Raw genomic sequence first — 26,376 nt, 5'->3', positions numbered from 1 at the left:
CCATACCATATAAGGCACCACCGATTGCTAATGCTTGTTTTGGAGTTACAAGTGCGGTTGACATTATTGTTTATTAAATTGTGAATATATTATATTTATGTAAGGTAATTATTTGGTAAAATAAATATGGGGGGGAGAATAAGGATGTTTTATTCTATTTGCTTGTCTCTTGTTGGAACTTTAAATGTCCTGAAGAGACTTATTTATTATGTTATGTTTTAGTAGTTTATATGTTTATTTAGTTAATAATAAGGAAAATTTACGAAAGCCAACCATGAGATTCAATATTTAATTTACTGTAGACAAATTGGGTGGTATTCTAGAATTAAATTATATGTAGCAATAGTTCAATTTAATTAGAATAAAAATTGGTCAGATTTAAGGAAATCAATATAACTCGTGTTAAAAATGGTTATTAAATGACTCACTGTAACAAAATATAAGGGGCTTGAAAAGCATACAGGAAAGAAGAAGACACAAGAATATACTCATCGTACTAGTTGGGTGCGTTACTTTATACTGGGCATACAAATATCAATTCCTGTATATAATTCATACCATGCTTACTGTAGATTAGATTAGTTAAATAGATAAAAGAATAAAATCATTTAAAATAAAAACCGTTGATCAATTTATTCTTTATAACCATAAATTTTGACATAAGCCGACGGCAACGAAAAAAAACTAAAAATACTTTTACTTACGATTTTGGCTTTAGATTTGCCATTGAATTGTACCAATTCAAAGCTTATTAAACAGGCTTATTATCATTGCGGATCTATCAGAAGAGTATCACATAGAATAAATACAACAAAGATAGTGAAGATTCTAACCAGTTTTCTTGTTTTGTTGGGTGGAATTACATGTTGATAATATTTTTTTTACAACCATATAATTTCTTTAGAATTAGTAAACTAAATAAAAGCAACAGATTGATACTTCCAATTAATTCTGCAGCCAGTTACAAATTATAAATTGGTTACCATTTACATTGCATACTCTTTTCTCTCTCTCCATAAGCAAATCATTTTCTGGTTTGATCTTAGTCTGTATATATATTTCTATCCAAATCTCTTTTAACTTATTTTTATTTTTACAACAACAACAAGAAACAAAAACCATCATCAAAAAATTTAAATCATTAAAATTAATTAAATAATTTCTTTAACAGAAAAAAGATTTTATTTAAATAAAATAAATTCAAATTCCTTTTCCTGTTTTTTTTTTCTTTTGAAATTACAATCAAGTTAATACAAGAACGCCATATACAACATACAATAGTCATCATTTTAATTAGGCAATACATCAAAGAAAATGGCGTCCTCTAATCCACGAGGTCCCCCGCCTAATTCAAGATATAATGACAACAGAAATGAATATACAGATTATGGCAAATCCCGAAGGAAAAATTTTTACTCATTATCATCATCTTCATCAACAACTGGAGCAACTGGAGCAACTCCCAATAACAATCCATCTGTAAATACTTCACGAAGAGACTATAAAAGCAACGCAACCAATGCTACAACATCCTCTAGAGATGCTGTGCCGACACAACAGCAACAACTACAGTCACAACAACAGTCACAACAACAATCACAGCAACTGCAACCAGGAATAACAAGAAGTCTAAGTGGACAACAAGGCGGTTTAAATGGAAATGGTTCCTCTACTGGAAACCCAAAATTCACTTCATCTTCTTCTTCTGCTGCATATTATTCCAATTATGGAGGATATAGTAATAGCAATGATTATTATAGAAATGATAGTTGGAGAAGTGACCGAAAATCGACTGGAGATGCTAGACTAACGTCTGGTATAAACGCCAACAAACCAACATCATCATCATCATCCACCGGATCATCATCCGCAAAAACATTATCAGGTTCAATACCCTCAACATCATACGCTGCATACCACAAGACACCTTATCGACAACAACCTAATGGAGGTTCAGATGGATTCCGAAATAAAGATAGATATGATTCATATGACCAACAATCTACTTCATTATCTTCATCCATAAATACCAGTAAATGGAAAACTAATCGAAGTTCTTTAACTAATTCCCTAGGTTCAAGATATTCCGCCAAAGACAGAATACGAGGCTCTGGAGCCCCAACTGCTGCATCTGGAAGTAATAGTATACCAATAGGATCTTCGGCATTAGTAAATAGTGGAGGTGCTGGCGGTGCTGGCAGCTTGAAATCAAGAGTTGTTTCAGGAGGTGGTGGAGGAGATACTTATTATCCTGGTTCTGCAGGTGGTTCACGAAATTCATATCTGGCTTCATCATCTTCAGGATCTATGAGTTCAATGTATGCCAATCCGAAATTAGTAGATCGATATTCTTCCCTAAAACGAGGTGGTGGATACTATGATAATTATGGAAAAATGAGAATGGGAGAAGATAGATATGGATCGAAAAGAAGAGATGTCATGGGATCAAGAAATAGATTGATTTCAGGATATGGAAGAATGACGGATAGGAGAGCTGAATCTGAACTGGAGACTGTTAAACTGAGAATAACGAAGACAACTGGAGATAGAGATCAGACTGGAACTAGTGGTGGTGTTCGTGAAAAAGCTGAACATGAGGAGGAAATTATAGATAATGAAGAGGAAGAAGAAGAGGAAGAAGAAGAGGCTGGAAATGATGAAGAGGAAGAAATGGAAGATGAAGACGAAGATGAGAACGAGAAGGACAGAGATGAAAAGAACCGAAATGAAGAAATTGAATCCGTTAAGAAGACTACCACGGAAATCATAATCAATGAAAAGGTACAGACTGGTGAGTCGAAGCCGGAGATCAAAACAAAGGAGACACCAAAGGTTGAACCAGTCACCACTGATTCAAAGAAGGAAAAACAAGAAGAAGATCTCATAAGACCACTTGAAGACGACAAGGAAGATTATTATCCTGATGGTTGTAATTATCCATTACCCAAAATTGAGTTTGAATATGAAGCCTTAAAGAAAAAGTTTGAACAAGAACATAAAGATAACAAGAGTGGAATAACGTATTTGAAATATTCATTAGCAAAGCCAATCACAAATTTCACGGATTTTGATTTTTTCATAACGAATTTTCAAACATTCCATAAAAATAAATCAAAGCTTATTGATAGTCTCAAACAAAAAGATCAAATTATTCATCAAAAAAGATTAGCATTATGGGTTGAGTATTCAAAAGGGTTACAACAATGGGAAATTGAAAGATCCAAAATGGATCAACAATTACATATTTTGCATCCTCCAGATGATGAAATGAGGAGAGAAATCGACGCAGCTGATCATAGAAAGACTCAACATCCTCCACCTCAAGCCACGACAAGCACAACTGAAAGTGCAGCTGTACTTGGATTACCTAGTTTACCTACCCGTCGAAGTAGAAGACATGGGGATTTAGTCACTACCGAGGCTGAATTTCAAGAGATTTTATTACATTTGGGACAAGAACAAGATGAAAACCCCATGATTAAAGCAGAACGTGTGGCAGCCCCAATTCCAGATTTAATATTAGATCCAGTTGAACGTGATCATTTTAAGTTTATGAATTCAAATAATATCGTACATGATAAATTAGCTTGGAGTCAGCGAGTACATACTGATTTTAGTGATAATTTCTCCGAACGTGAACATGAATTATTTTGTGAAGGCTTCTGTCTTTATCCGAAACGATTTGGTGCCATTTCTCGTCATATGGGTGGATTAAGAACTGCACAAGATTGTGTGATTCATTATTATGTTAGTAAAAAGGCGGTGAATTATAAACAATTATTAGTTCAATTCAAGAAAAAGGCTACTAAAAAAGCAGGACGTCGTCCAAAACCGAAATCTAGAAATGTTTCACAAAGTCAAACTCCAGTTTCTACTCCGATTGGTGAAACTCCTTCAATGGCATTTCCTGAGAATGTGAATATTAGAGAAAATGTGAACGGGAATGAAAATGAAACTGAACCTGAAAGGACTTTTACTTCTGAGGATGGTACAACCATATCTGTACCTAGTGTATTTGTCACCCTGATTAATGAACCGTTGACTGAAGACTTATATACCGAAACTGGTCGTCGAAAACGTGCTGCAGCTCCAGTGTTTGATAAATCAGTAAGAAAGAGACAGAAAACAAGGAAGGATCAAATTAATATTGAATCAGCTCCACACGCAACACAGCCGCCACAATCAGCATCATCAGATATGGATAAATCGATTGAAGGTGATGTATCTTCACAAGGACAAGTTCAACAACAGCAACAACCACAATCTGGACATTCACAACAAGATATTTCGAATCCTGTTTCTCCGGTACTTAATCCTATGGATGATGGAAGCAAGGATCGAGGAGGAGGGGGAAGTCGGAAGACGATTTCTAGTTATTGGAGTATAACCGAAGCAACGGCATTTCCGAAATTATTAGAAGAGCATGGAAGCAAATGGACTACAATTGCTGATAAATTGACTACAAAGACTGCTACTATGGTTAGAAATTATTTCCAAAGAAATGCGGAAAAGAATGGTTGGGATATAATTGCAAATAATGCTGATCTGAGATTGGCTGCTAAATTTGCCGCGGTTTTGAATAATGGAGAGAATGAACCTCAGGAAGCTCAACAACAGCAACAACAACAACAACAGCAGGCATTTTATGGGGCTCCAATTGAAAAGTCACAGATGTATATAAATGCTCCAATTCAACAACAGTATCAATCGGCTCAATATGTTCCAATTGGAACGTTTCAACATACGATGCCTACAATTTCCAATGTGCTTCAATCCACACCTTCTCAACATGTACATACTACCCAACCACAACAGCAGCAACAGCCTCAACTTCAATCCCATCCAACTCATTTTCATCTTGGACCTTCTATTAGGAATCTACTCGCAGATCCTGCAAAACCTTCCTATTCATATGTTCAACAAGTAGTTCAACCCCAGACAGAACCACATCCACAACCACAGCATACGTCCACAGCTCCTCAAAGAGGTTCAATCATGAGTTTGTTGAATTCAGATTCTAGTCCAGCTAAACCCCAAGCCACAGCACCACCACCTCCTCCGGCGCATGTACATTCCCATAGGGCTGATTTACGTGATTTGTTGAATACCCCATCTTCTCCAAGCGAACCAACAACACCACCGGTACAGAAAGTCATTCCGACCTCTGTACCTAAACGAGGTGGGATTGCAAGTTTGTTATCTGCTGATCCAGATCCACCTACTAATTGATGATTTCTTAATTTTATGATGATGAAGGTTTGTTTGATTTTGTTTTAATGTTTATTTTTATTTGTTGTTATTATTCTTATTATTCTTATTTTTTAGTATTATCATTCTATATTTCCGTTATTCATGTATTATAATTAAATATTTTACTTATTATTTGTAAATGATTGATTGTGTGGAGTTTGTAAGATCTGGGCAACCAGTTGAAAATGTCGTTTCCCAAGGATGTCGTATGTCGTTGAAATAATTCGATTTTGAATGGTCGTGTAGTTTTTCCAATAAACTTTTTCAAAGAATGAAAAAAATTTTAAAGAACCAGAAGTAGATATACTTGGTAGGTATAGATTCACACCCGTAGCCAACGATGTCATTCAGAACCAATGGGATAAGAGTGTTCCAAAGAACATTTACCCAAACATGTATCAAATCAAACATCAGGCCACAAATTCCATCGGATATTCAATCAAAGATCTTGAGAGCCAAAACGAGAGCTGTGATTGGTGATTCAAGTATCTTTACTCAAGGTGGGTCTTTAAAAAGAATAAGAACCGTTCCTAAATATCCAGCCTTCTTTGGTGGGAATCCCGTACATCAAGATAATATGCATGAAGTGGAGGCTATATTGAAACGATATGCAAGTTATCCCAAAAGAACTGTTCCTGTTGAAGAATTGGAAAGTTCATCATTTGTTTCATTCGACGAATATAAAAAACAATGTGGATCTGGTGTTAGAGTGAAAGAAATACATCATAAGGAATTAATCTCCGCCTTGCAACAATTAAGGTCTATTGATTTACAATTGATGCCTGAATCAGTTTCGGAAATTTTGAAGAAATTTAGTGGTTCAAGTGGAGCCAATAAAATTGGACAAGTTAAAAAGGTAAAGACATTGGATGCGAATGGTAGAGCTCATGGTAAAGCCAAGAGAAAGTCTTCTAAGGCTGAAGTATGGGTTGTCAAGGGGGAAGGACAAATCATGGTGAATGGAACCCCAATTGTTGAATATTTCCCACAAATTGAAGATAGAAAGAAGATTGTTTATCCATTTGTAGTGGTTGAACAAGAAGCTAAATATAATATCTTTGCTACCGTCAGTGGTGGTGGCAGAATGGGTCAATCTGAAGCCGTCATGTATGCTGTTGCTAAGGCTCTTGTTGTTCATAATCCATTATTAAAGCCAAGATTAAGAAAAGCTGGATTGATGACTAGTGATGCTAGAACTGTTGAAAGAAAGAAGCCTGGTAGACTTAAGGCCAGAAAATCTCCAACATGGGTCAAGCGTTAGAGAAACCAAATCAATTGTATCTATTCTATCACGTTTATTATTTGTTTCATGTACATACTTATACATACATTATAAAGACACTAATTCTAAAAAAGTCTCTTGTTCTACTCGCAAATTGAATCTAAGTACATTAACACGGATTCTAATTCACCTTTTCCATATTTGGTAATCTTACCTTGGAAAGAAGCACCCTTACCCCCTCCTTTTAAGTTCTCAAGTCTTTGTTTTAATTCTGGTTGTAATTCTTCAGCCTTTGGACCTAAGATTTTAACCATACCTCCAGTGCCTGATGGATAATCCCCATTAAGTAAAACAAGGGTATGCTTAGTTGATAAATCAACTCCCGAGGATTTATCACCATTAATGAGGGTAGTGATTTCCTTTTGAACTAATGTTAAATATTCAGGATTATTGTCAGATCTATGAATATAATCAATCAATTTATCGGTATTTTTAAATCTGTCGAAAAGTTTACTGGCTTCCATATTGGCAATTTCTTTTAATAATCCAGAGACGGCCGAGTTCGCTTTTCTATAGTTAAGATTCAATTGGTTTACCTTATCAAAAACTTCTTCAATTTGACAAGATAAGACATTTCCGGAAACATTCTTTAAAATATCATGTTGTTTTCTTAAATATTCATAAACCCTGGCACCACAAGTGAAATATAAACGAGAATGACCACCTCTAATGCTTTGTTGATGTAATAAAGCAATTGCCTGGATTTGAGAAGTTGAACTTAAATGAGTTCCACAACATGGATTTGCATCCAAATCTCCAATCTTAACAATTCTAATAATACCCCTTGAGATATCATAATCATCAGGAAGGTGAGATACATCAACTTCATGCCCGTGTTGATCTGGAGTCACCACATGGATATTGTGACCTTCGAAGATCAAATTGTTGACTTTTTCATTCACTTCCGCAATAATTTCTTCAGAAACTTTTTCAGGTAATTCGATATAATTGATAACATCACCCATTGACCAACTCAAAGTCTCTAATTTATAAGTATCAAATACGGCAGATAATAAGTGCTGCCCAGTATGTTGTTGCATAATATCCATTCTTCTCTTCCAATCAAGTGTCAAAGTCACCGTTGTACCTGGTTCGATTAATTCTTCAGTAATATGAATAGCTTTTATCTTATCTCTCAACACTGATTTCACTTGGATTTCTCGATTGTCAGGCAAGGTGATGGTTCCTTTATCAAATGGTTGTCCCCCACCCTCTGGGAATAAGATCGTATCTTCTAATTCTACGCCATATTGCAATACTTTGGTTTCTGGAGATGGTGATTTCTTGTTGTTCTTGTTTTGTTTGTCACGAGAAGTTGGAGGTGGAACAAATTCAAAACTTGAAACTACGGTGGTTGTTAAAGTTTTGAGAAATGAGTTCTTTTGACATGCTAACGCACCTACGATAGCTGAAGTTGTTGCTGTAGCGGTCATTGTTGTATCTTTATCCAATGATCTGAATAAATTGATTGCTGACTAAAAAAGAAATTAAACTGGAAAATTTTAGTCTCGTAATTCAATCAGAATACGGCATCAAACTTTTTGCAGATGTCACTGAGAGGAAGAGACCCAAATCGAGTCATAATCAAACTTGAATATAGAAGATTTTAAAACTTCTACTTTAATTTCGATATTGCAATCTAATACTTCAGAATCAAGAATCCATCAAACTCACATCCTTTTCTAGAAAGTTTGCATTTGCTCATACTCAAATTAACTTAGACGTGCTTAATATATCGATCAATTAGTCACCCAAACAAATTCTCATGTCAATATAACAATCACCCTTGTTCATTCTTTTCCAATATTTCAAACGCAGATCCTATTTCTTTGGAATAAACATAATTCTGAATTAACTTCTATATAATACTTTGATTCTTTCTTCAAGTATTATCTTTCAGTATGGGGTATTATTATGCTTCACCGTCGATGTTTACTGTCAATGACGGAATTATGCAAGTCACGAAGTCCCTCCACCAGAAACTTAAGAAGCACAAAGCTTCTAGATGATGTCGATCCGACAACTTCGATCATGCATGCATGCATGGTCTATAACGCGTTTGTGGAACTACTCTGCATAGGTACATTTAGAATACCTTGTGGCGAATGCTGTGGGTACAAAAAATTGCGCATTTCTGGCTGCAAAAAATGTCGTTCACTATAAGAGGTACTTGAATAAATACCCTCCTTAACAGGATATAACATATTTCTCTAAGAAAGCTGGAAAATAATTGCTATAATTATTTCAGAACATAATTTGAATATGTTTGGTATGCTTTTCAGTTACAGGTTTTACTATTTGGCACATAAACATAGAATGAAAATATTATGTAAATGTATAAATCTATTGCATTTGTGAAGTTGTTGAATAAAACCCGCCTCCGCCGCACATTAAGAGTAAGTCCATCTATTAATTATTACTTCGGACAGATGAAAAACGATGAGCATTCTCCCTAGACCACTACCTGTCAGGTACTCTCTCTTCCGACGTTGTCGCTTCAAATCAGAAAATAAAAGCTACAAAAAATTACATTAACATTTCTACAAAGTAATAGCATATATAAATAAAACTCTAAACAACCAAACAGTCATCACTTTCTATGCAGCAAAGTACTAAAAATAAATAACGACGCTGAAACAGCAGCCAATCCACCCAAAATAAGTGGAAGAGGAACACTAGCCACGGCGGTATTCTTCTTCTTATTCAAAGGTTTGATACTCTCAGTATCAGCATGTTCATGAGGATTATGGATATATATATCCGCCTTATCGTTATTTAATTTCTGATTAATCGATACACAATCATTTAAATCTTGATTTGAAGTAATTGAAACCACATCACCTTCATCATCAACATAACTAATAGCATAAGTTTCATCCTTGCCAGATACAATTGATCCGCTTTCATTATCTCCCACAACGACCGATTTCTTGACTTTTAAAACTTCAAAATCTTTGTCAATCAATTTTTCATCCATCAATGATCTTAATTTTTCAACTCCTTCATTTGGTTTTAAAGAAACGCGATGAACTCTTCCATCAATTGCTGGCGACGCGAATTTGAATGTAAAAGAAGACTCTTCAGTACCTTCATTTTGACTTGAAGTATCTCTGAATGAAGAATTATCTCTAAACGATTTTCTAGGAGATTCAATATGTGAAATAGAATCGGAAGGTTTAATATCAACATTAAAAGAATTGAATTCAGATGGGGTTACGTCAGGTGCTAATGGAGGAGGGATTGATGTGTTGGTATTATGATGATTTGCCGAACCATCTAGGGAATCAGAATGAATTGAAACTGTATCATCATGATCTGGAGTTGACCAAAACTTATTCCAAGCTGGACCTTCTGCAGAATGTGCGTTATCACTGGTGCTTGAAGGAGTTTGTTGTGGAGTTAATGGAATTATTGATTTGTTATTTTCAAGTTGTTTAATTGTATTCAAAGTGATATAAGTCAACTTCAAAACATCGACAATTGCAATAATTTTAGAATCATCTCTAATAACTGGTAAATTTAAATAATGTCCTTCAAACATTTGTCTCAAAGCTTGTTGAACTGGCAAATCAACTTTAGCAACATCAGGTTGAGGAGTCATAACTCTTACAATTGAACATTTTTTAGGATCTAAACCTGCTGCAATGACACGTAATACAACATCTTTAGAAGTGAAAATACCCGCAACATCATTATTTGTATCCTTAACCAAAACGGCCGTTGTTCTATGTTGTGTCATTAATACAGTTGCTTCATAAACCGAAGCTTTAACATTAGTATAAACTGGTACTGTAGTTGCATCTAAGACACTTTCTAAAACAGGACCACTCATCTTTGTTTTCAAAGTTTCGAAATACAGATAAATATGATCAGGTTGATCTTCAACCCCAATTTCATTATGAACACTATCTAAAGCTTCATATAATTTACTTGAACTTTTATGAACTCTTTCTAATTTTTCCATTTGTTGTGCATAACATTTGGTAATATCCAATACACCAACAATTTGATTTTGATCATCTAAAACAGGTAAATGTCTAAATCCTTTTTCAACCATTAACGATAAAGCTTCAGAAGCTGGACTATTCGAATGAGTACATATTGGATCTGGAGTCATAATTTCATCAATTGTAACAGAACTAGCATTTAATCCTGCGGCAACAACTCTAAATGCTAAATCTTTAGCAGTGAAAATACCTAATAATTGACCAAGCATATTAACAACAAGAATACAATTTTCTCTTTTAGCAGTCATCAATTGAGATACTTCATAAACTGTAGATGATGTTTTACAAATGACGGGTTCACTTGGTTTTAAAGCTAATACAGTACCAGGAGTTGCCTTTCTTTGTTTAGTAGTTGTGATACCACCTTTCTTCTTTTTATTTAAATCATGTTCAATTCTTCGTCTAATTGCATCATCTCTTTTGGATTGTCTCTTTCTTGAGTCTCCTAAATCAGATGATGAGGAACTTGTTCTTTGCATAGTCTTTGATTGTTGTTGTTGTTGTGTTTGTTTTTGATTTATTGACTTTTTAGTTGGTGAAGCTGAATTCGGAACCGAAGGTGGTTGTGATTTGGTAGTAGTAGAGTTATCAGAATTCATTTTTAGTAGTTTTTTAACTCCATTGGTGAAAATACGCAGATTTCTTCTCGTAAAAGATTTTGATTTGTCCTTGATGATGTTATTGTTTGCGGTAGTTGTTGAATCTACTGTTGACATTTTTGTGTAACTTTATTTTTCTGCTTTGGGCGGTTAATAAAAGGAAATTTGTAAACAAATGTTAATTGTTATGGGGACTGTATATTAAACTATTAAGTAGTAATGGACAACAGAACTTTGAATATGAAAAGAATATTTAAGAACAAAGAAGAAAGGAAGAATAATAAGATTTTATAGAATTTAAAAGTTTAGAAACATAAAAGAAGAAATGAAACCCAAGTAAAAAGTAAGAAAGTAAGCGATATTTAAATCTAATTTACTTTCAGGAACACTGAAAAATTATAACCGTTTCAGCATTTTGATGGTTCGATTTTTTCTATTTTAAGTTCTGCATAAATTAAAAGTCTGGGGTTAGGTAGTATTTTTAAGGTTATGAAATACGATGAAATACACCCACATTCTTGAAAGAAAAGGAAGAAAGGAAGAAACCCAAAAGAAAAAAAAGATGCATTTGATTGGTTTCTTGAATGGCCTGATTTTGAAAGTTTGTATCACAATAGAATAATACTATAATTTACAAAATATCGCATAATTAGACATATTACGATGTAAACTACTTTTGGTATGTTAATAAACTACTCCTTTTACGTCAAAGTTTCAAGATCAAAGTGGAATTTCAAAGCACTGGAGTCCGTTGGAAAGCCAACTGGAAACTAAGTACTGTTGTGCTGACTATCTGAGAAGAATTTTTGGCATTTTACATGGAACTACCTTAGTTTTCAACACAAACTTGTGTCAAGTTTGCTACTGTAACTCTCTTTCGTTGATTAGTACATATGACTTCCCTTATATCTCTGAGGTATAGCAAAGCTATCACAAGTAGCCAGCATATTCATTTAAACAGCCCGGGGCCATTCCTTTTGGCACTAGCGTTGTGGTTGAACATAACTTTAGTTTGTTCTTCAATTTTTCCTGGAACTTCTGAGAAACCGCATTCGTCATCAATATAATGCTAATAGGGATGGATACAGAGAGTAGCTTATGAGTTGTCATAGTTCAAGTGCGCAGTAACTCGGTCCCAACAGGAGATCAAGGAAAGCAAACATGCGAATGATCTTAAACTGCTATAAAATGCAATCTTTCCTATAATCTTTCAAACATAGACTAGCATCTATGTAATTTTTTAATCTTACTTCTATATTTTATTTACTTTCAGATTCATTGATCTTAGAAAAGACTAATCCACGTGGATTTGAAAGTAACTGTAAGGATTTCATTTTCTGTCTTTCAATTGCTGCAAAAAATGAACTGCATATAAGAATCAAGCGAAGAATATTTTTTTTTTTCAGTTCTTCAACCGGATTGATGAAGATTACTTTGCCCTTCGAGTACAATTGCTTCCTAACCAACCCTTACCACAGTCAAAGATAACTTATCCCCTATCAAAATGACGCAATATCAATTAACATCAGCACTCAAGGAGTTGATCAACAATTCCTCAATAGACTCGGAATTAAAGTCCAAGTTAATTTCCCAAGAATTCATTTCCCATACCAATCTAATTAATTTCTATAAACAATATAAACCGACATCCACACTATTAGAACTCATAAAACTAACCAAACTTCACATCCCAAATAAAAACATATCCACCCAAGTGAAAACCAAAGAATATTTAAAATTAATGCAAAAACTAAGACTTCAAGCTCAAGAAGAAGAATATAACAAATTAATCAACCCCACTTCCGAATATTCAACCTTATATGATAATTCCAAAATCGATCCTTCTTCCGATCTTACACCAGCTCAATTTCATAAAGAGGTAAAGAATCAAATTACAACAATTGTCAATATTTTGATAAGTGTAGCTAGTGTTGCATATGCAGTTTGGTATTGGACGGGATCTTCTTGGGGATTACAAGATTCTTATCGAGTTTTGATGTCGTTGTTTTTCGGAATCTTGGTATTGGTGGCTGAAGTGGTTGTATATTTGGGATATTTGAATAAAGTTGAAGATGCAAGGATTAGAGAAAGAAATAAAAAGGAGGTTAAAAATGTTGTTAGAACAGTTGTTGAATTGAAGAAGAAGGATATATGAGGATGTAACCGTTACAGTATGGAAGATCTGGCAGAGGTAGAGATGGGATTAGTTGGCGATTTCAGATATCTACAAATTTGCGACAAGCACGATTGTCGCGACAGATAAATTATCATTAGCGGCAGTAATAATTCAGTTTTTGGTTGTAAAAAATTCACAATTATTTCAACTCCCCCCTAAATCAAGCAAAACAAGAAACAAGAATCCCAAATCAAAGATGACTCGAAGTGAACTGTATATCCCAAGATACTCCTACAACTCATTAATCAATCTTGTTATCAAATTCCCTATTATTGCTTATATTGTTGGATTTTTTGAAGATTTCGTAATTGCAACCATGAAAACTGGTCCAATTCCGAAACATATCGCATTAATCATGGATGGTAATAGAACTTATGCTAAGAATCATAGATTGCCTTTGAAGGAAGGTCATTTTGCTGGTGCTAATGCTTTGGTTAAGGTGCTTGAAGTATGTTATAAGAGCGGTATAGAGCATGTTACTATATTTGCATTTTCTTTAGAGAATTTCAATCGATCAAAAGAAGAAGTAAATACTTTATTTGGTTTATTACGTGATAAATTAAAAATGATTTCTGAAAATGAAGAATCTTACGCTAGATTTAATAAAGTTAGAATTAGAATTATTGGTAATAGATCATTTATCCCCAATGATATTTTAAAGGATTTAGAATATATTGAACAAGTAACCACGGAAAGATCAACCAAAAAATGTCTTAATGTTTGTTTTCCATATACTGCTCGTGATGAAATCACTTATTCAATTAAATCAATTGTTGAAAAAAGATCAAATGGTGAAATTCAATCTCGTGATGATATAAATGCCTCAATGATTGAAGATAATTTCTATTTCGGTCCTGATATTCCTCCTTTAGATATCTTGGTTCGTACTAGTGGTCATACAAGATTAAGTGATTTCATGCTTTGGCAATGTAATTCAGGTTGTACTATTGAATTTCCTGATGTTCTTTGGCCAGATTTTGGATTTTTCTGTATAATGTCAATCTTATTTAAATGGAGTTATTATAGAACTATTCAATTAGAAGAAGAAGCTATTCAAGGAAATGCACCTGAAGTTAAAGAACCAATTCCTCCGGTATTGCTTAATGAATTACCTGCTCCTCCACCTCTCGTTTCAGTTGCTCAAAGATGAAAATAGAGGAATCTATAAATGCAATTGGCTACTGTCTATTATTGTTAAATTTGCTAATTATTTATTGTAGGGTGTAGTATATACAAGGTATTTTAAATACATGTCCGAAAAAGGGTAGTCTAGTTTGAAGCAACACTTTGCTCTTCTTCTCCAGGTCCAGCGAGTTGCTTTTCAAGTTGAATTCTTTGATTCTCTCTAGCTTGTTCGGCAAGCTTTTCAAATTTCCTTTCTTGAACACTCTTAGCACGTTCATTATTCAAATAAATATTCATTGGACTCATACTAACTAATCTAATACCCTTTGGATTTCTTTCACTTCCACGTTTGCTTTCCAAGAATTTTTGACATTCACTATGGAAATCTTCCAATGTATGACCTTTAGAAATTACATAATCACTAACTTCAAATCCTAATTTGACACGCAATGCATTTGCAAATCTTAATCTTTTATTAAAATCATGGAAAGTGATGTTTGGGAAATCAGCTTCAGTAATCTCTTTTGAAAAGTTTTCTTTATATACTTGTTTAAAAATCTTATATAATGTATCAGATTTAAATGGAACTTGTTGTGTTGAAATTTGTCTGCTTTTCCAAGGCACAATCTTCAATCCTTTTAATCTTTGCCCTGGCTTCACAATGTCTTTTGAATTTTCATATCCTAAAATAGTAATCCTTTCTCCTTCTTTTTCTTCTTCAATGAATTCATCTTGTTTTTCAATGATTTCTTGTTTCTTTTGCTTTGTGACTGGTTTATTCTTTCCGAATAAATCACCTAACCAGGAGGAAGTATAGGTGGTATTGGAAAATGACCTTATAGGTACTTTAGTGGAGACGAGAGTCCTTTGTTTTATAACCGATGTGAACATTGTATATTCCCGTAGAGTCAATACCAACTACTGCTAGTTTGCTTCAATCGATATCTGAAAAAAAAATTTTGCTAAGTAAACTTTTTTCTTCCCATATTGGGTCGTGTGTCGGTAAAGAATTTCACAGCATAGATTACCCGGATTTTAAATAAATTGGTTGCAAAAAAAAGAAGTTAAGTTGCAAGCATAGAAGAATATGATCTGGGTATTCCTAACCGATAAACCAAGCCCCCTCTGGCGTACAAGGTCGATCTTTCGTTTGGCAGTCTNGGAGTGCCTGGAGCTTTGACATAGAATAAATTTACCCATTTTCGAAACAGCTCATAAATGAAGTCCGTGAATTATGTTATGTCAGTTATCGTAATCCGTTTCTCACCCGCAGATACGTCTCATCATTCTCTCATAATCACATCTCCCTAGTCTATATCAATAAATCTACATATTCACACCCATATCCTCATGGTGAAAGAAAAATCAAACTATACTTTCAAATAACTTATAAATAATAAAATACAAAAACTCTATTCCATCTTCCCAAAATAATAAAAAAAGTACATAAACATACAATATACAATAATCCCTTTCCTGTTTCTATCCTATATCAATCTCTTCTTTTTCAAAAACATAAAAGTAAACATAGCAATAATTATATATATCCCTCCACCTAAATTTTGTTCTTCCACAAATCCATTCGCTTGAATTTGTTTATTATGAATTAATTTTTGTTGTTCAAATACATGACTCTGTTTAATTATATTAATATCTCTCTTCTGGTTATTATTGCCATCATCGCCGCTATCTACTGCATTTGGATTTTCGATACTTGTAGGCAATGGCGTCACGATGGTTGTAGTTATGACCTGACCCACCCCGGTCGTGGTAGTTAAAGTTGGATCAGTAGTCGCTGTCACCGGTTCCATATCTGATAACACCGCAGTTGGACTTGTGGTTGCAGTTGCAGTACCCAGTTGTTGACTGACTGTAACCTGTCCGATATCACACCAATCATGTACAGGAATACAATTGATATATTTACACCAAGAACAATTATTCAGCTGATCTAAATCAGAATCAAAGAAATTTTTAGCCAAGGCGACAAAATAAACAATTGCCAAAATGAGAGCTATAGCTCTTGCAGCACACCAGATTATAAATTGAGTGTTTTTTTTATCTTCTTTTGCAAATAATGGATTCCAATTATTGAGGAATTGTTGCCAAAGACTTGGATTTAATCTATAGCTTATAATCCCATCTATATAGACCCAATATGGGTCTTTTAATAATAGGATGGCTAATAAGATACCCATGGCGAATCCTCCAATATGACTGAAATTATCTAATCCTGGTAGGAGTCCAAGTACTAAAGATATGACAATTTCTCCAATCATAATACAGATGAATAAGGTGTAATGTTTAGTTCCATACATGTTGGTGTTTTTCTTCCCGGTAAAGATAAATAACATGATATTTGTCGCCACTACTCCAAATAATGCCCCCAGGGCCCCGGTGGATGCAATACCCACAGGAGTAAAATTTGCCCCGAGTAAGAAACCAGCAATCCCACTTGCGATATAAATGACTGCATATTTTAAAATTCCAATATGACGTTCCATTGAAGCACCCATTGTAACTTGTAATAATAAATTGAAGATAATATGTAAGAATCCGGCATGTAAGAAAATCGGAATGAATATTCTATACCATTGATCAGGAATATATTTATTATCAACAATTGGAAGTCCTGATAATCCACATAATTCATTCAATGAACAGACATAAGTATCCACCGTGGTTGAATTTGGACATGGAAATAAGATTGAAGTATCATCGGTAACATCTTTAACTTGATGCATACATGGGACATATCTTGCACCCATATTTATGAATAAATAAGTTGATGGACCTAACATTGGATTAAAGTATGGAGCAGTTTGGAATGCTGATCCTGTTAATTGGGCCATTCTGACTAATTCTACAATGAAGACAACAACTTGAATTGTGGTGATTACAATTGTGAAATATGGTAATTTTGTCCAATGAAATCTTGGTTTTGAACGTAATGTTTGTAATCTATTTGATTCATTTCTACGGAAACGATCTCGTTCATTTTCTGAAAAGAATTCTCCCTCTTCTAATTTATCACTTTCCAGCTGAAAGAAATGTTTATTACTAAATGGATCTGAAGGAGTTGGAGATTGTAAATTAGTATTATCGTAAGTTCTTGGATTTAATGTATTCGATGATGAAGTTGAATTAGATTGTGGTGGTTGTGGAGGTAATGGAGGTAAATCTCGATTATTTAGATTTACCATTTCATATTCATCATCAGGATATTGTTGTTGTTGTTGAAATTGACGTGGAGTGTGTGAATGAGATAACATGGCAGTATTTTCAAATGGTCCTTGTGGTTCATCTAAAGGTTGTGTTGTGTTGAAACTATGTTGTGATGCGTTGTAGGCATGAGTAGAAGTTCTTCGGGAATCCCTAGCAAATCTACTGTTATTATTTGTATTTGATGATTTTGGGGTATTATTTGAATAATAATGAAATAAGGTTGAATCTGATTTATTATTGAGATTACTATTTGAATCAAGTACTGATTGTAAATGAGTACGTGAAGGTACTGGTGAGAAATCAAAAGATTCTTGTGAATTATTCTTTTTTGAACCCAGATGATAAGGTATTGAATTATTAGTTTGATACATCTTTATGGATTAATTTGGAAATTAACTAAAACTTATCAGTTGATATGAAAATTATTACTTAAAACTTTAAATTAAAAAAAGTGAGTGAATGAAATGTGGGTAGGTTAATGTATAAAGGTGTGAGTGTCGTGTGTATGAATATGTATAATGAAGTGAATGTAAAGTCTTGAAAGCAGGTACAACAACAAAAAAACCAGCAAATTAAACTTAAATTAAATTAAATGAATTTTATTAATTAACCAGATAATTAATTAAGATGTCAATATAATTAGCTAATAGTAATAAGTATAGGGATGTTTCTATATTTAGATTGTGAGAATGTAAGTAGTTAAAAGAATGGAAGGAAGAAGAAGGCTGATGCGGAGTTCAGTTTTATTTTGTTATTTTTATTTACTTGTTAAATAAAGTATTCTGGAATGATTTGTTTTATTTTATTTTATTTTTACAGTTTCTGGTTTAAATTAATAATTTAATTGTAAAAGAGAGAAAGTAAGAAAACAAAAAAATGATGAAACCAAAAATACTTACAAAGTGAAAGGGGGCAGTCTTTTTTTTCATTGTCTAAATTTACAACCAAAAAAAGAAACAGCAAAATCTAAAATTTATTTTTTAAATCAAATTTCGTTAATTAATTTTTGACATACTGTAAATTAAAATTAAATTGAATTCATTTCATTTGATTTGATTTTTAATATTTCATTTGACAACTAACGGATATTTTGAGAGAGTTACCAATCATACGGAATATTGCATCATCTGAAAGAAATACTAAAGAAACAATACAATACAATGAAAACAATTGATTATTTCAAGCAAGCGAACCTATGGATTTGTGACGTTTAAGTTTCTATTGTTATGAATTTTTCTTTTTTTGATTTTGACGTGTACAACTCTTTATTTTTATTTTTGGTACTTGACCAATTTATACTTTGAATCCCAAATCACGACGGATTGAATAATATGCAACATATACCCCTAATAGAAAGTAGATGGCCCCTCCTTATTAAGTAAACTGATTGATTACCCCCTTTCTGATATTCAAAACCAGCTGCACACCCAATACAATGCAAATTTACTACTAATTTAGGACGCGTACAATTTCTATAAGCAAACTTTTCACTCTCGTGGGCTAGCTTACTGAATTCAAAAATTGGGAACATCTGATTAGTCACCTAACTGTCATTCTTATACTTTTGAATCACGCCATCAAATATTAGTTTACAATTGAATTGTAAAAAAATATGTATAATTCACAGCCTCGTCATTTTATAACTACGAAGCCAAAAAGAAACTCCCCCAAAAAAAAATACATTTCTGATGGTTCCAAAAATAGAATTTCTATTGCTTAATCAGGTTTTGTTGTTTGGTTGCAAATTCGAATTTTAAACTTTGTTTATTGACTCCAATTTGTAAAGTGATATTTTTACTACAGTAGTACATTACATGTAAATATATGCATCCATCATCTCCACCCCCTGAAAAGACATCTCTTACTCTTGTTCTCTTTGATTATTGCTTGGCTATATTAAGAAAATTTATATTCGCTGCTCCCCCTTGAATCCAAGATTAACGACGAATTAAGGGGTCAAGTTAGGATTCTAGTTCTTTGTTTAGTAAGTATGCCATATTCTAATTATTATTCTAGAAATGTTTCGAAGGAAGTTTCTTCCCTTTCTTAGATATAGGTTTCTCCTTTTTTTTTGCAGCCACTAAATTTTTCCTTCCACTTTAAATGAAAAACTTACTGGAAACGTTTCTCTTCAGTAACTATTCTGGTTAAGTACATTCAATCACTCTGATTTAAAAACTGTTTTTTAATTTATTATACACTAAACTACTTCTCTATAAAACTACTATCCTGTCCTAATTATTCCTTAAATAAAGCATCATTAGATAAAGGATCAGCTTTCAACACTTGACTTCTCTTCTTAATCTTTCTTTCCAATGCAGCATCAGATCTAGATCTAGCTTGCTCAGCTGATTGCTGTTTAACTTGAGCTCTAACGAAATTAGGAGAAACATATTCTTTATTTTCATAAATCTTTGGTCCACCAAATGAACCTTCTAAAATAGTAATTAAAGTTAAAACCATTCTTGGACCAATTTCAACTAAATTAAATTCTTCTGGATTAATACTATCATCACTACCTTCAGATTCTTTAATTTGTTCAGTTTCATTAATTTGATAATTTCTAATCCAAATTTTCCCATCAACAATTGAAAATGTCATAACATGATCAATAAATGGTTTTGATTTTCTAGCATTTGGTGGTACACCAAAAGTATGAATAAATATTTCTTTTAATAATTTAAAATGATCATTTTCTAAAAAACTTTTATCAAAACTTAAAATTGGTCTTGAACCTTTTAAACAATTTCCAGTAAAATTTAATTCATTTAATGTATGTAAATTTTGAATATGAAATTTAAATGTTGGACCATTTGGTGGTTTTGTAATCCATAAATATAAATCTTGATGTTTTCTACATTCAAAAAAGAAAATATTATTACAATTATATAATTCTGCAACTTCATTTAATTGATGTAAATTCTTTTTAGAATCAAATTTTGGTTCCTTTCTAGCATGAGGTAATAATTGTAATAAATCACTAATTAAATGACGATGACGATAAGTGATCCCACGGGATGATATCACTAATAATCTTTGTCTATTTATGTGTTTGGCTTTTTCGGAAGTATCCTTGGAAGATTTGGATTGTAATGCTTTATAAATAGCTGACATAGTTGGCGTTTGATGATCTTGCTTTAATCTTTTTGAAGATGAGCTCTTCGCTTGATAATTTTTTTTAAAATCTTAGAAGATCATCGCACTCCAAATTTTTCAAAACCTCGAAAAAATATAAAGACTGTTACCCGGACAACATTTTCTTAGAGATAAGGAGATCACTCCAATAGATGCTAAAATCTACTTTCATTGCTCTACTGTACAAGTAAATATATATTCAAATCTAAAAAGGTTGAAATGATTTTAATGAACTAAAGAAACATATACATATGTATACTGTGTGTGGGTGGGAAGAATGTATTGGGGAGATTAATCTGATTTCTCAAATAATCCAAAATATCAAGCTCTAGTTCATTCTCTTTCAAATCAAACAACTCAGACATTCCTCCCTTAGGTTGATATTTCATAAAAAAAACAATAAATAAATAAAACGAAACCCTTCTTTGCATAAAAAGGGCCAATATGATTAACGTAAATACACATTCAAAACAAATCTATAAGGTGTATACTAACAACATTCATTCTTTGCATAGTTTTCATGATATTTAGTGCTTTTCTTCAGCCAAGTGTTTAGCCAAGTATTCCTTAATGAACTTTTCTTCTTCTGGAGAAGAGGCATTAATGGATGGAGTTGGAGCTGGAGCAGCTGGAGCCCATGGTTTTGGAACAGCAATGAAAACAACACCTAATAAAGTAGCAATGGCTAATTGATGTGGTTGGACAGTTCTACCGAGAATAGTATAAGCAGCACCCATTTTTTATATATATATTATGTGTTTAGATAGAAAGGATAAACTTGAACTGTTTTTGATATGAATAATTTTTCACCGGTTTTTTTATGTTGAAGTTTTTTCTAGTCGCAAAAGCGAAATAAATCTTTTTAATTGGACAAACTTGGATCACGTGACTTATTATTTCCTAATTCTTTTGGCTGCTAAAAAAGATGATTTTAGTTTACAAAAAAGAAAATATCAATTTTTGCAACTATAATTTCATTATCAAAACGACAACACCAATAATGAATAATTCAATACGACTAGAATCAAATACCATTGACGTTGCAACTCTTGAAGAATTGAGAGATCCGAATTTAATTAGCAGATATCCCCCATTATTTAATCGCAGACAAAATTTAATATCAATAGATAGCCGCCACAAACTAGATAATTTCACCAACCACCTCCCACAACAATCATATATAAAACAACAAGAAACAAATTCAGGATTATTTAAAACAGTCCCATTAAAACCTTTCAGAAGTGTTCAGTCATTTGAATCAACGAGTAGTAGTACAATACAATCATCAAAACATGCCAAAAAGAAACGATTTAGGTTATTTAAATTTTTGAAAGGATTTTCACGAAATTCGGAAAAATTACAACAACGAGAATCTTTAAAACAATCAATAAGTAGTCCAATAACCAATAATGGTCGTCCAGGAGGACCATATCCTACTCTTGCACTTCATCCTCCTCGTCCTTCGTCTTCGTCACCACATTCTCCCCAGGCAAGATTTAGAAGTATAAAACCTTCACCTGGTTCAAATAATAATGAAATTGTCAGGTCAGGCACCATATATACAAATAGTCTATATCCTACCCGAAGATCAAACTCAATCAAGATAAGACAAGATACATTAGGTGAAATAAACAATACTCGAAATTCATTAAATAGAAGAGATACATATTTTGCCCAATTACGAGATGAACAAATAAATTATCAAGCAGCAGCAACAACATCAGCATCAGCAGGATTATTGTCGCCAATGATGATGCCAATGTCAGCTGTGAATACTATAGTTATCCCCCCTATTGGATCGAATTATAATCATCGAAGTTTACAAAATCCAGCAGTATATGCGAATCCTATCATACATCCAAACTTACATGATAGTGAATTTAGAAGAAATGGAGGGGTGACGTTTGCGAGATATGATTATATGAATCTAGATCCGAATGGGATGTCTCCTGATGATGAAGAAGAAGTGGAGGATGAGGTGGAAGAGGAGGAGCACAATGTGTTATATGGACAAATAGGGTCACTGGTATTCTTGCCTACAACTTCAGCATATCCTATTCCTACAACAAGTACAACTTCTGGATCGAATGACAGTTTTTATAGTATTCTTAAATCACCATCTTTTGATCAACAATCATTTCAAGAAAGAAATAATAATAATCCCAAAAGAAAGGCGTCATCACCAATTTATAGAATTACGCATAATTATAATCATCATAATCATAGTAATATATCATCACCTCCTGATTCATATTATTCCAATGTTGATGAACGTTTACATAGAGGTTATAGAAGATAGACTTTTTTTGCAGCTTAATTTATATGCAGGATGTGAGTTTTTTTAGGTGTGTGCGGCTCATAATCTTTTTCTCTAAGAAAATTCTTACTCATCTTGTTAAATATGCGATGGCTGCCGTTCTTTTACAACCAAACCCATCAACCAAACCACATAGACCCAATTATGACAGTAGTTGCAAATAATAGGAAGAGACTATCAAGTGGATTGAGTGTGACATCCAAAGTATTTGTTAGATCAAGAAATGGGAATGCATTAAAGATTGTTCGTGAACATTATTTACGGAACGATATTCCATGTTATTCACACGCATGTCAGAAATGTCAAGAGATAATTAAACCTGATTCAAATGGAGAATTGCCTAAGTTTATCTTATCCCCAACTCCAACCAAGACAAGTAGTGGATTGAGTCATTATCTTGTGTTGGATACCAATATTATCTTACATGCGATTGATTTATTGGAAAATATTCAATGTTTTTATGATGTAATTATTCCTCAAACTGTTTTGGAAGAGGTTAGAAATAGATCATTTCCAATCTATCAAAGAGTGAGAAATTTGGTTAAATCTGAAGATAAGAGATTTGTTGTTTTTCATAATGAATATAATGAAGCTACATATGTTAATCGAGAAAAAAATCAATCAATTAATGATAGAAATGATCATGCAATTAGAAAAGTTGCTTCTTGGTATGATAATCATTTAAATGACCATAATTCAACTAATAAAATCAACATTATATTCATTTGTAATGATGTTGCCAATCGTACTAAGGCTAGACAAGAAGGATTGGATGCTAGATCTTTACCTGAATATATTGATGATTTACCAAATGCCGATGATTTAAGAGATTTGATTCCACTGGATTTATCAGGACAACAACAACAATCATTCGAAAAGGGTGGAGAAGATGAAACTTCATTCCCAGAATATTATTCCCAAGCAAGAATTATGGCCGGGATTAAGAATGGAACATTATATCAAGGGATGTTGAATATTTCTTCGTATAATTATTTACAAGGTACTGTTAGTGTTGCAGCATTCAAGAAACCATTATTAATTATTGGATCTAAGAATTTGAATCGTGCTTTTAATTCCGATTCTGTTATTGTTGAATTATTACCAAAAGATAAATGGAAAGAACCTTCAACTACAATCATTGAAGAAAGTGCCATTGGAGCCAATGACAATGCCGGTGACGAAGAAGAAGCCGAAGAATCCACTACCACTGCGGGAGTTGTTTCAGATAAAGAAAGGATTTTATTGGCCCAAGAGGCCATGAAAGCCACGGGTGCCAAAATTGGAGAAGGTGATGAAAAGAGACTTCAACCAACTGCGAAAATCGTCGGTATAATGAGGAGATCATGGAGATATTATGTTGGACAAATTGCCCCTTCATCAGTTAGTGAACAAGATACTGGACATGCAACCAAGAGTTGTTTTGTCATATTGATGGATAAAGTCTTACCCAAGATTCGAATTAGGACAAGAAAGGCAAAAGAATATTTAGGGAAACGGATTGTTGTAGTTGTTGATTCATGGCCAAGTAATTCACGTTATCCAAATGGACATTTCGTTAGATCATTGGGGGAGATTGAAAGTGCTGAAGCTGAAACTGAAGCATTATTATTAGAACATGATGTTGAATATCGTCCATTTTCAAAGAATGTTTTGGATTGTTTACCTAAAGAAGGTGATAATTGGGTTGTTCCAGATATTACGAATACTGATGATCCTCAATTGAAGAAAAGAGTTGATTTGAGAGATAAATTAGTTTGTTCAATTGATCCTCCAAGTTGTGTGGATATTGATGATGCTTTACATGCTATGAAATTGCCAAATGGGAATTATGAAGTTGGGGTCCATATTGCTGATGTTACTCATTTCGTTAAGGCAAATACGGCTTTAGATCAAGAAGGTGCTTCTAGAGGTACTTCAGTTTATTTGGTTGATAAGAGAATTGATATGTTACCTATGTTGTTAGGTACGAATCTTTGTTCACTTAAACCATTTGTTGATAGGTTTGCCTTTTCGGTGATTTGGGAAGTGAATGAAAATGCCGATATTGTGAATGTTAAATTCATGAAATCAATAATTAAATCCCGTTTTGCATTTTCTTATGAACAAGCGCAATTACGAATTGATGATCCTGCTCAAACTGATGAATTAACCGAATCAATGAGAATCTTATTAAAACTTTCCAAAAAATTAAAACAAAAGAGATTAGATGCCGGTGCATTAAATCTTGCCAGTCCAGAAGTTAAAGTTCACATGGACAGTGAAACCAGTGATCCACAAGAAGTTGAAATTAAGAAATTATTAGAAACCAATTCGCTTGTGGAAGAATTCATGTTGTTTGCCAATATTTCTGTCGCAAGGAAGATATATGACGCATATCCCCAAACAGCAATGTTGAGAAGACATGCACCTCCACCAGCTACAAATTTCGAAGTTTTGAATGATATGTTACATGTCCGTAAGAATGGGATGTCAATTTCTTTAGAATCTTCCAAAGCATTAGCTGATTCACTTGATAGATGTGAAGATCCAAATGATCCATATTTCAATACATTGGTGCGTATCATGTCGACCAGATGTATGATGGCTGCCGAGTATTTCCCGGCTGGGTCTTATGGATATCCTGAATTTAGACATTATGGATTAGCAGTTGATATCTATACCCATTTCACATCTCCAATTAGACGTTATTGTGATGTGGTTGCCCATAGACAATTGGCAGGTGCTATAGGATATGAGAATCTTGATTTAAGTCATAGAGATAAACAAAAGATGGAAATGATTGTTAAGAATATTAATAGACGTCATAGAAATGCACAATTTGCAGGTAGATCATCGATTGAATATTATGTTGGACAAGTTATGAGAAATAATGAGTCTGAACATGAAGGATATGTCATTAAATGTTTTAATAATGGTGTTGTTGTATTGGTACCGAAGTTTGGTATTGAAGGGTTGATCAAATTGGAGACTATGGGAGATGTTAATTCGGCAAATTATGATGAAGATAAATATGAATTAACATTTACTGATTTGAATGGAAAAGAGAGAAAAGTTGCTGTTTTTGATAAGGTAGTTGTGGATGTTAAATCAGTTAAAGATGATGTTAGTGGGAAGAGAAAAGCTCAATTAATGTTGAAGTAAATGGCTGATAAATAAATTATGTTATGTATTTATACATAGGGTTTGTACGATAAATTTTATAAATTATATTATTTTAATTAAGTATTGTTTGTTGTTTATGAACGTTGTTATACCTCTCT

The 26,376-nt window shown here is 33.3% G+C and overlaps 12 protein-coding genes across 12 annotated transcripts; 6 read left to right on the top strand and 6 right to left on the bottom strand. All coding sequences in view use genetic code 12, as the record gives it.

Annotated features, from left to right (window-relative positions):
• Positions 1-1,314: 1,314 nt before the first annotated feature.
• Positions 1,315-5,229, top strand: SNT1 (Snt1p; the record flags this gene model as incomplete). Its single annotated transcript, XM_049409948.1, has 1 exon — positions 1,315-5,229. One exon carries the CDS (start codon positions 1,315-1,317, stop codon positions 5,227-5,229), a length of 3,915 nt encoding a protein of 1,304 aa, XP_049260955.1.
• A 361-nt stretch (positions 5,230-5,590) lies between these two features.
• MRPS9 (mitochondrial 37S ribosomal protein uS9m) lies at positions 5,591-6,511 on the top strand (the record flags this gene model as incomplete). The annotated part of the gene is made up of 1 exon (XM_049409947.1): positions 5,591-6,511. The coding sequence occupies one exon, from the start codon at positions 5,591-5,593 to the stop codon at positions 6,509-6,511; it is 921 nt and encodes a 306-aa protein (XP_049260954.1).
• Positions 6,512-6,615: 104 nt separating this feature from the next.
• Positions 6,616-7,965, bottom strand: J8A68_005837 (putative alanine--tRNA ligase; the record flags this gene model as incomplete). Its single annotated transcript, XM_049409946.1, has 1 exon — positions 6,616-7,965. One exon carries the CDS (start codon positions 7,963-7,965, stop codon positions 6,616-6,618), a length of 1,350 nt encoding a protein of 449 aa, XP_049260953.1.
• Positions 7,966-9,122: 1,157 nt separating this feature from the next.
• Positions 9,123-11,255, bottom strand: J8A68_005836 (uncharacterized protein; the record flags this gene model as incomplete). The annotated part of the gene is made up of 1 exon (XM_049409945.1): positions 9,123-11,255. One exon carries the CDS (start codon positions 11,253-11,255, stop codon positions 9,123-9,125), a length of 2,133 nt encoding a protein of 710 aa, XP_049260952.1.
• Positions 11,256-12,642: 1,387 nt separating this feature from the next.
• On the top strand, positions 12,643-13,293 carry VPH2 (Vph2p; the record flags this gene model as incomplete). Its single annotated transcript, XM_049409944.1, has 1 exon — positions 12,643-13,293. One exon carries the CDS (start codon positions 12,643-12,645, stop codon positions 13,291-13,293), a length of 651 nt encoding a protein of 216 aa, XP_049260951.1.
• Positions 13,294-13,510: 217 nt separating this feature from the next.
• On the top strand, positions 13,511-14,464 carry SRT1 (ditrans,polycis-polyprenyl diphosphate synthase; the record flags this gene model as incomplete). The annotated part of the gene is made up of 1 exon (XM_049409943.1): positions 13,511-14,464. One exon carries the CDS (start codon positions 13,511-13,513, stop codon positions 14,462-14,464), a length of 954 nt encoding a protein of 317 aa, XP_049260950.1.
• A 119-nt stretch (positions 14,465-14,583) lies between these two features.
• Positions 14,584-15,330, bottom strand: J8A68_005833 (mitochondrial 54S ribosomal protein YmL13; the record flags this gene model as incomplete). The annotated part of the gene is made up of 1 exon (XM_049409942.1): positions 14,584-15,330. One exon carries the CDS (start codon positions 15,328-15,330, stop codon positions 14,584-14,586), a length of 747 nt encoding a protein of 248 aa, XP_049260949.1.
• Positions 15,331-15,926: 596 nt separating this feature from the next.
• On the bottom strand, positions 15,927-18,035 carry RBD1 (Rbd1p; the record flags this gene model as incomplete). Its single annotated transcript, XM_049409941.1, has 1 exon — positions 15,927-18,035. The coding sequence occupies one exon, from the start codon at positions 18,033-18,035 to the stop codon at positions 15,927-15,929; it is 2,109 nt and encodes a 702-aa protein (XP_049260948.1).
• Positions 18,036-19,902: 1,867 nt separating this feature from the next.
• On the bottom strand, positions 19,903-20,778 carry CSI2 (Csi2p; the record flags this gene model as incomplete). Its single annotated transcript, XM_049409940.1, has 1 exon — positions 19,903-20,778. One exon carries the CDS (start codon positions 20,776-20,778, stop codon positions 19,903-19,905), a length of 876 nt encoding a protein of 291 aa, XP_049260947.1.
• A 548-nt stretch (positions 20,779-21,326) lies between these two features.
• ATP19 (F1F0 ATP synthase subunit k) lies at positions 21,327-21,536 on the bottom strand (the record flags this gene model as incomplete). The annotated part of the gene is made up of 1 exon (XM_049409938.1): positions 21,327-21,536. One exon carries the CDS (start codon positions 21,534-21,536, stop codon positions 21,327-21,329), a length of 210 nt encoding a protein of 69 aa, XP_049260946.1.
• A 263-nt stretch (positions 21,537-21,799) lies between these two features.
• Positions 21,800-23,098, top strand: J8A68_005829 (uncharacterized protein; the record flags this gene model as incomplete). Its single annotated transcript, XM_049409937.1, has 1 exon — positions 21,800-23,098. One exon carries the CDS (start codon positions 21,800-21,802, stop codon positions 23,096-23,098), a length of 1,299 nt encoding a protein of 432 aa, XP_049260945.1.
• Positions 23,099-23,260: 162 nt separating this feature from the next.
• J8A68_005828 (exosome catalytic subunit) lies at positions 23,261-26,257 on the top strand (the record flags this gene model as incomplete). The annotated part of the gene is made up of 1 exon (XM_049409936.1): positions 23,261-26,257. One exon carries the CDS (start codon positions 23,261-23,263, stop codon positions 26,255-26,257), a length of 2,997 nt encoding a protein of 998 aa, XP_049260944.1.
• Positions 26,258-26,376: the final 119 nt, after the last annotated feature.

The sequence above is a fragment of the Hemisphaericaspora subhashii genome (genome assembly GCF_019202705.1).
Source record: "Hemisphaericaspora subhashii strain CBS 10753 chromosome Unknown scaffold12, whole genome shotgun sequence".
Classification (NCBI taxonomy): Eukaryota; Fungi; Ascomycota; class Pichiomycetes; order Serinales; family Debaryomycetaceae; genus Hemisphaericaspora; species Hemisphaericaspora subhashii.
Note: the sequence above shows the minus strand (reverse complement) of the source record. Positions and strands in the feature narration are given on the sequence as shown.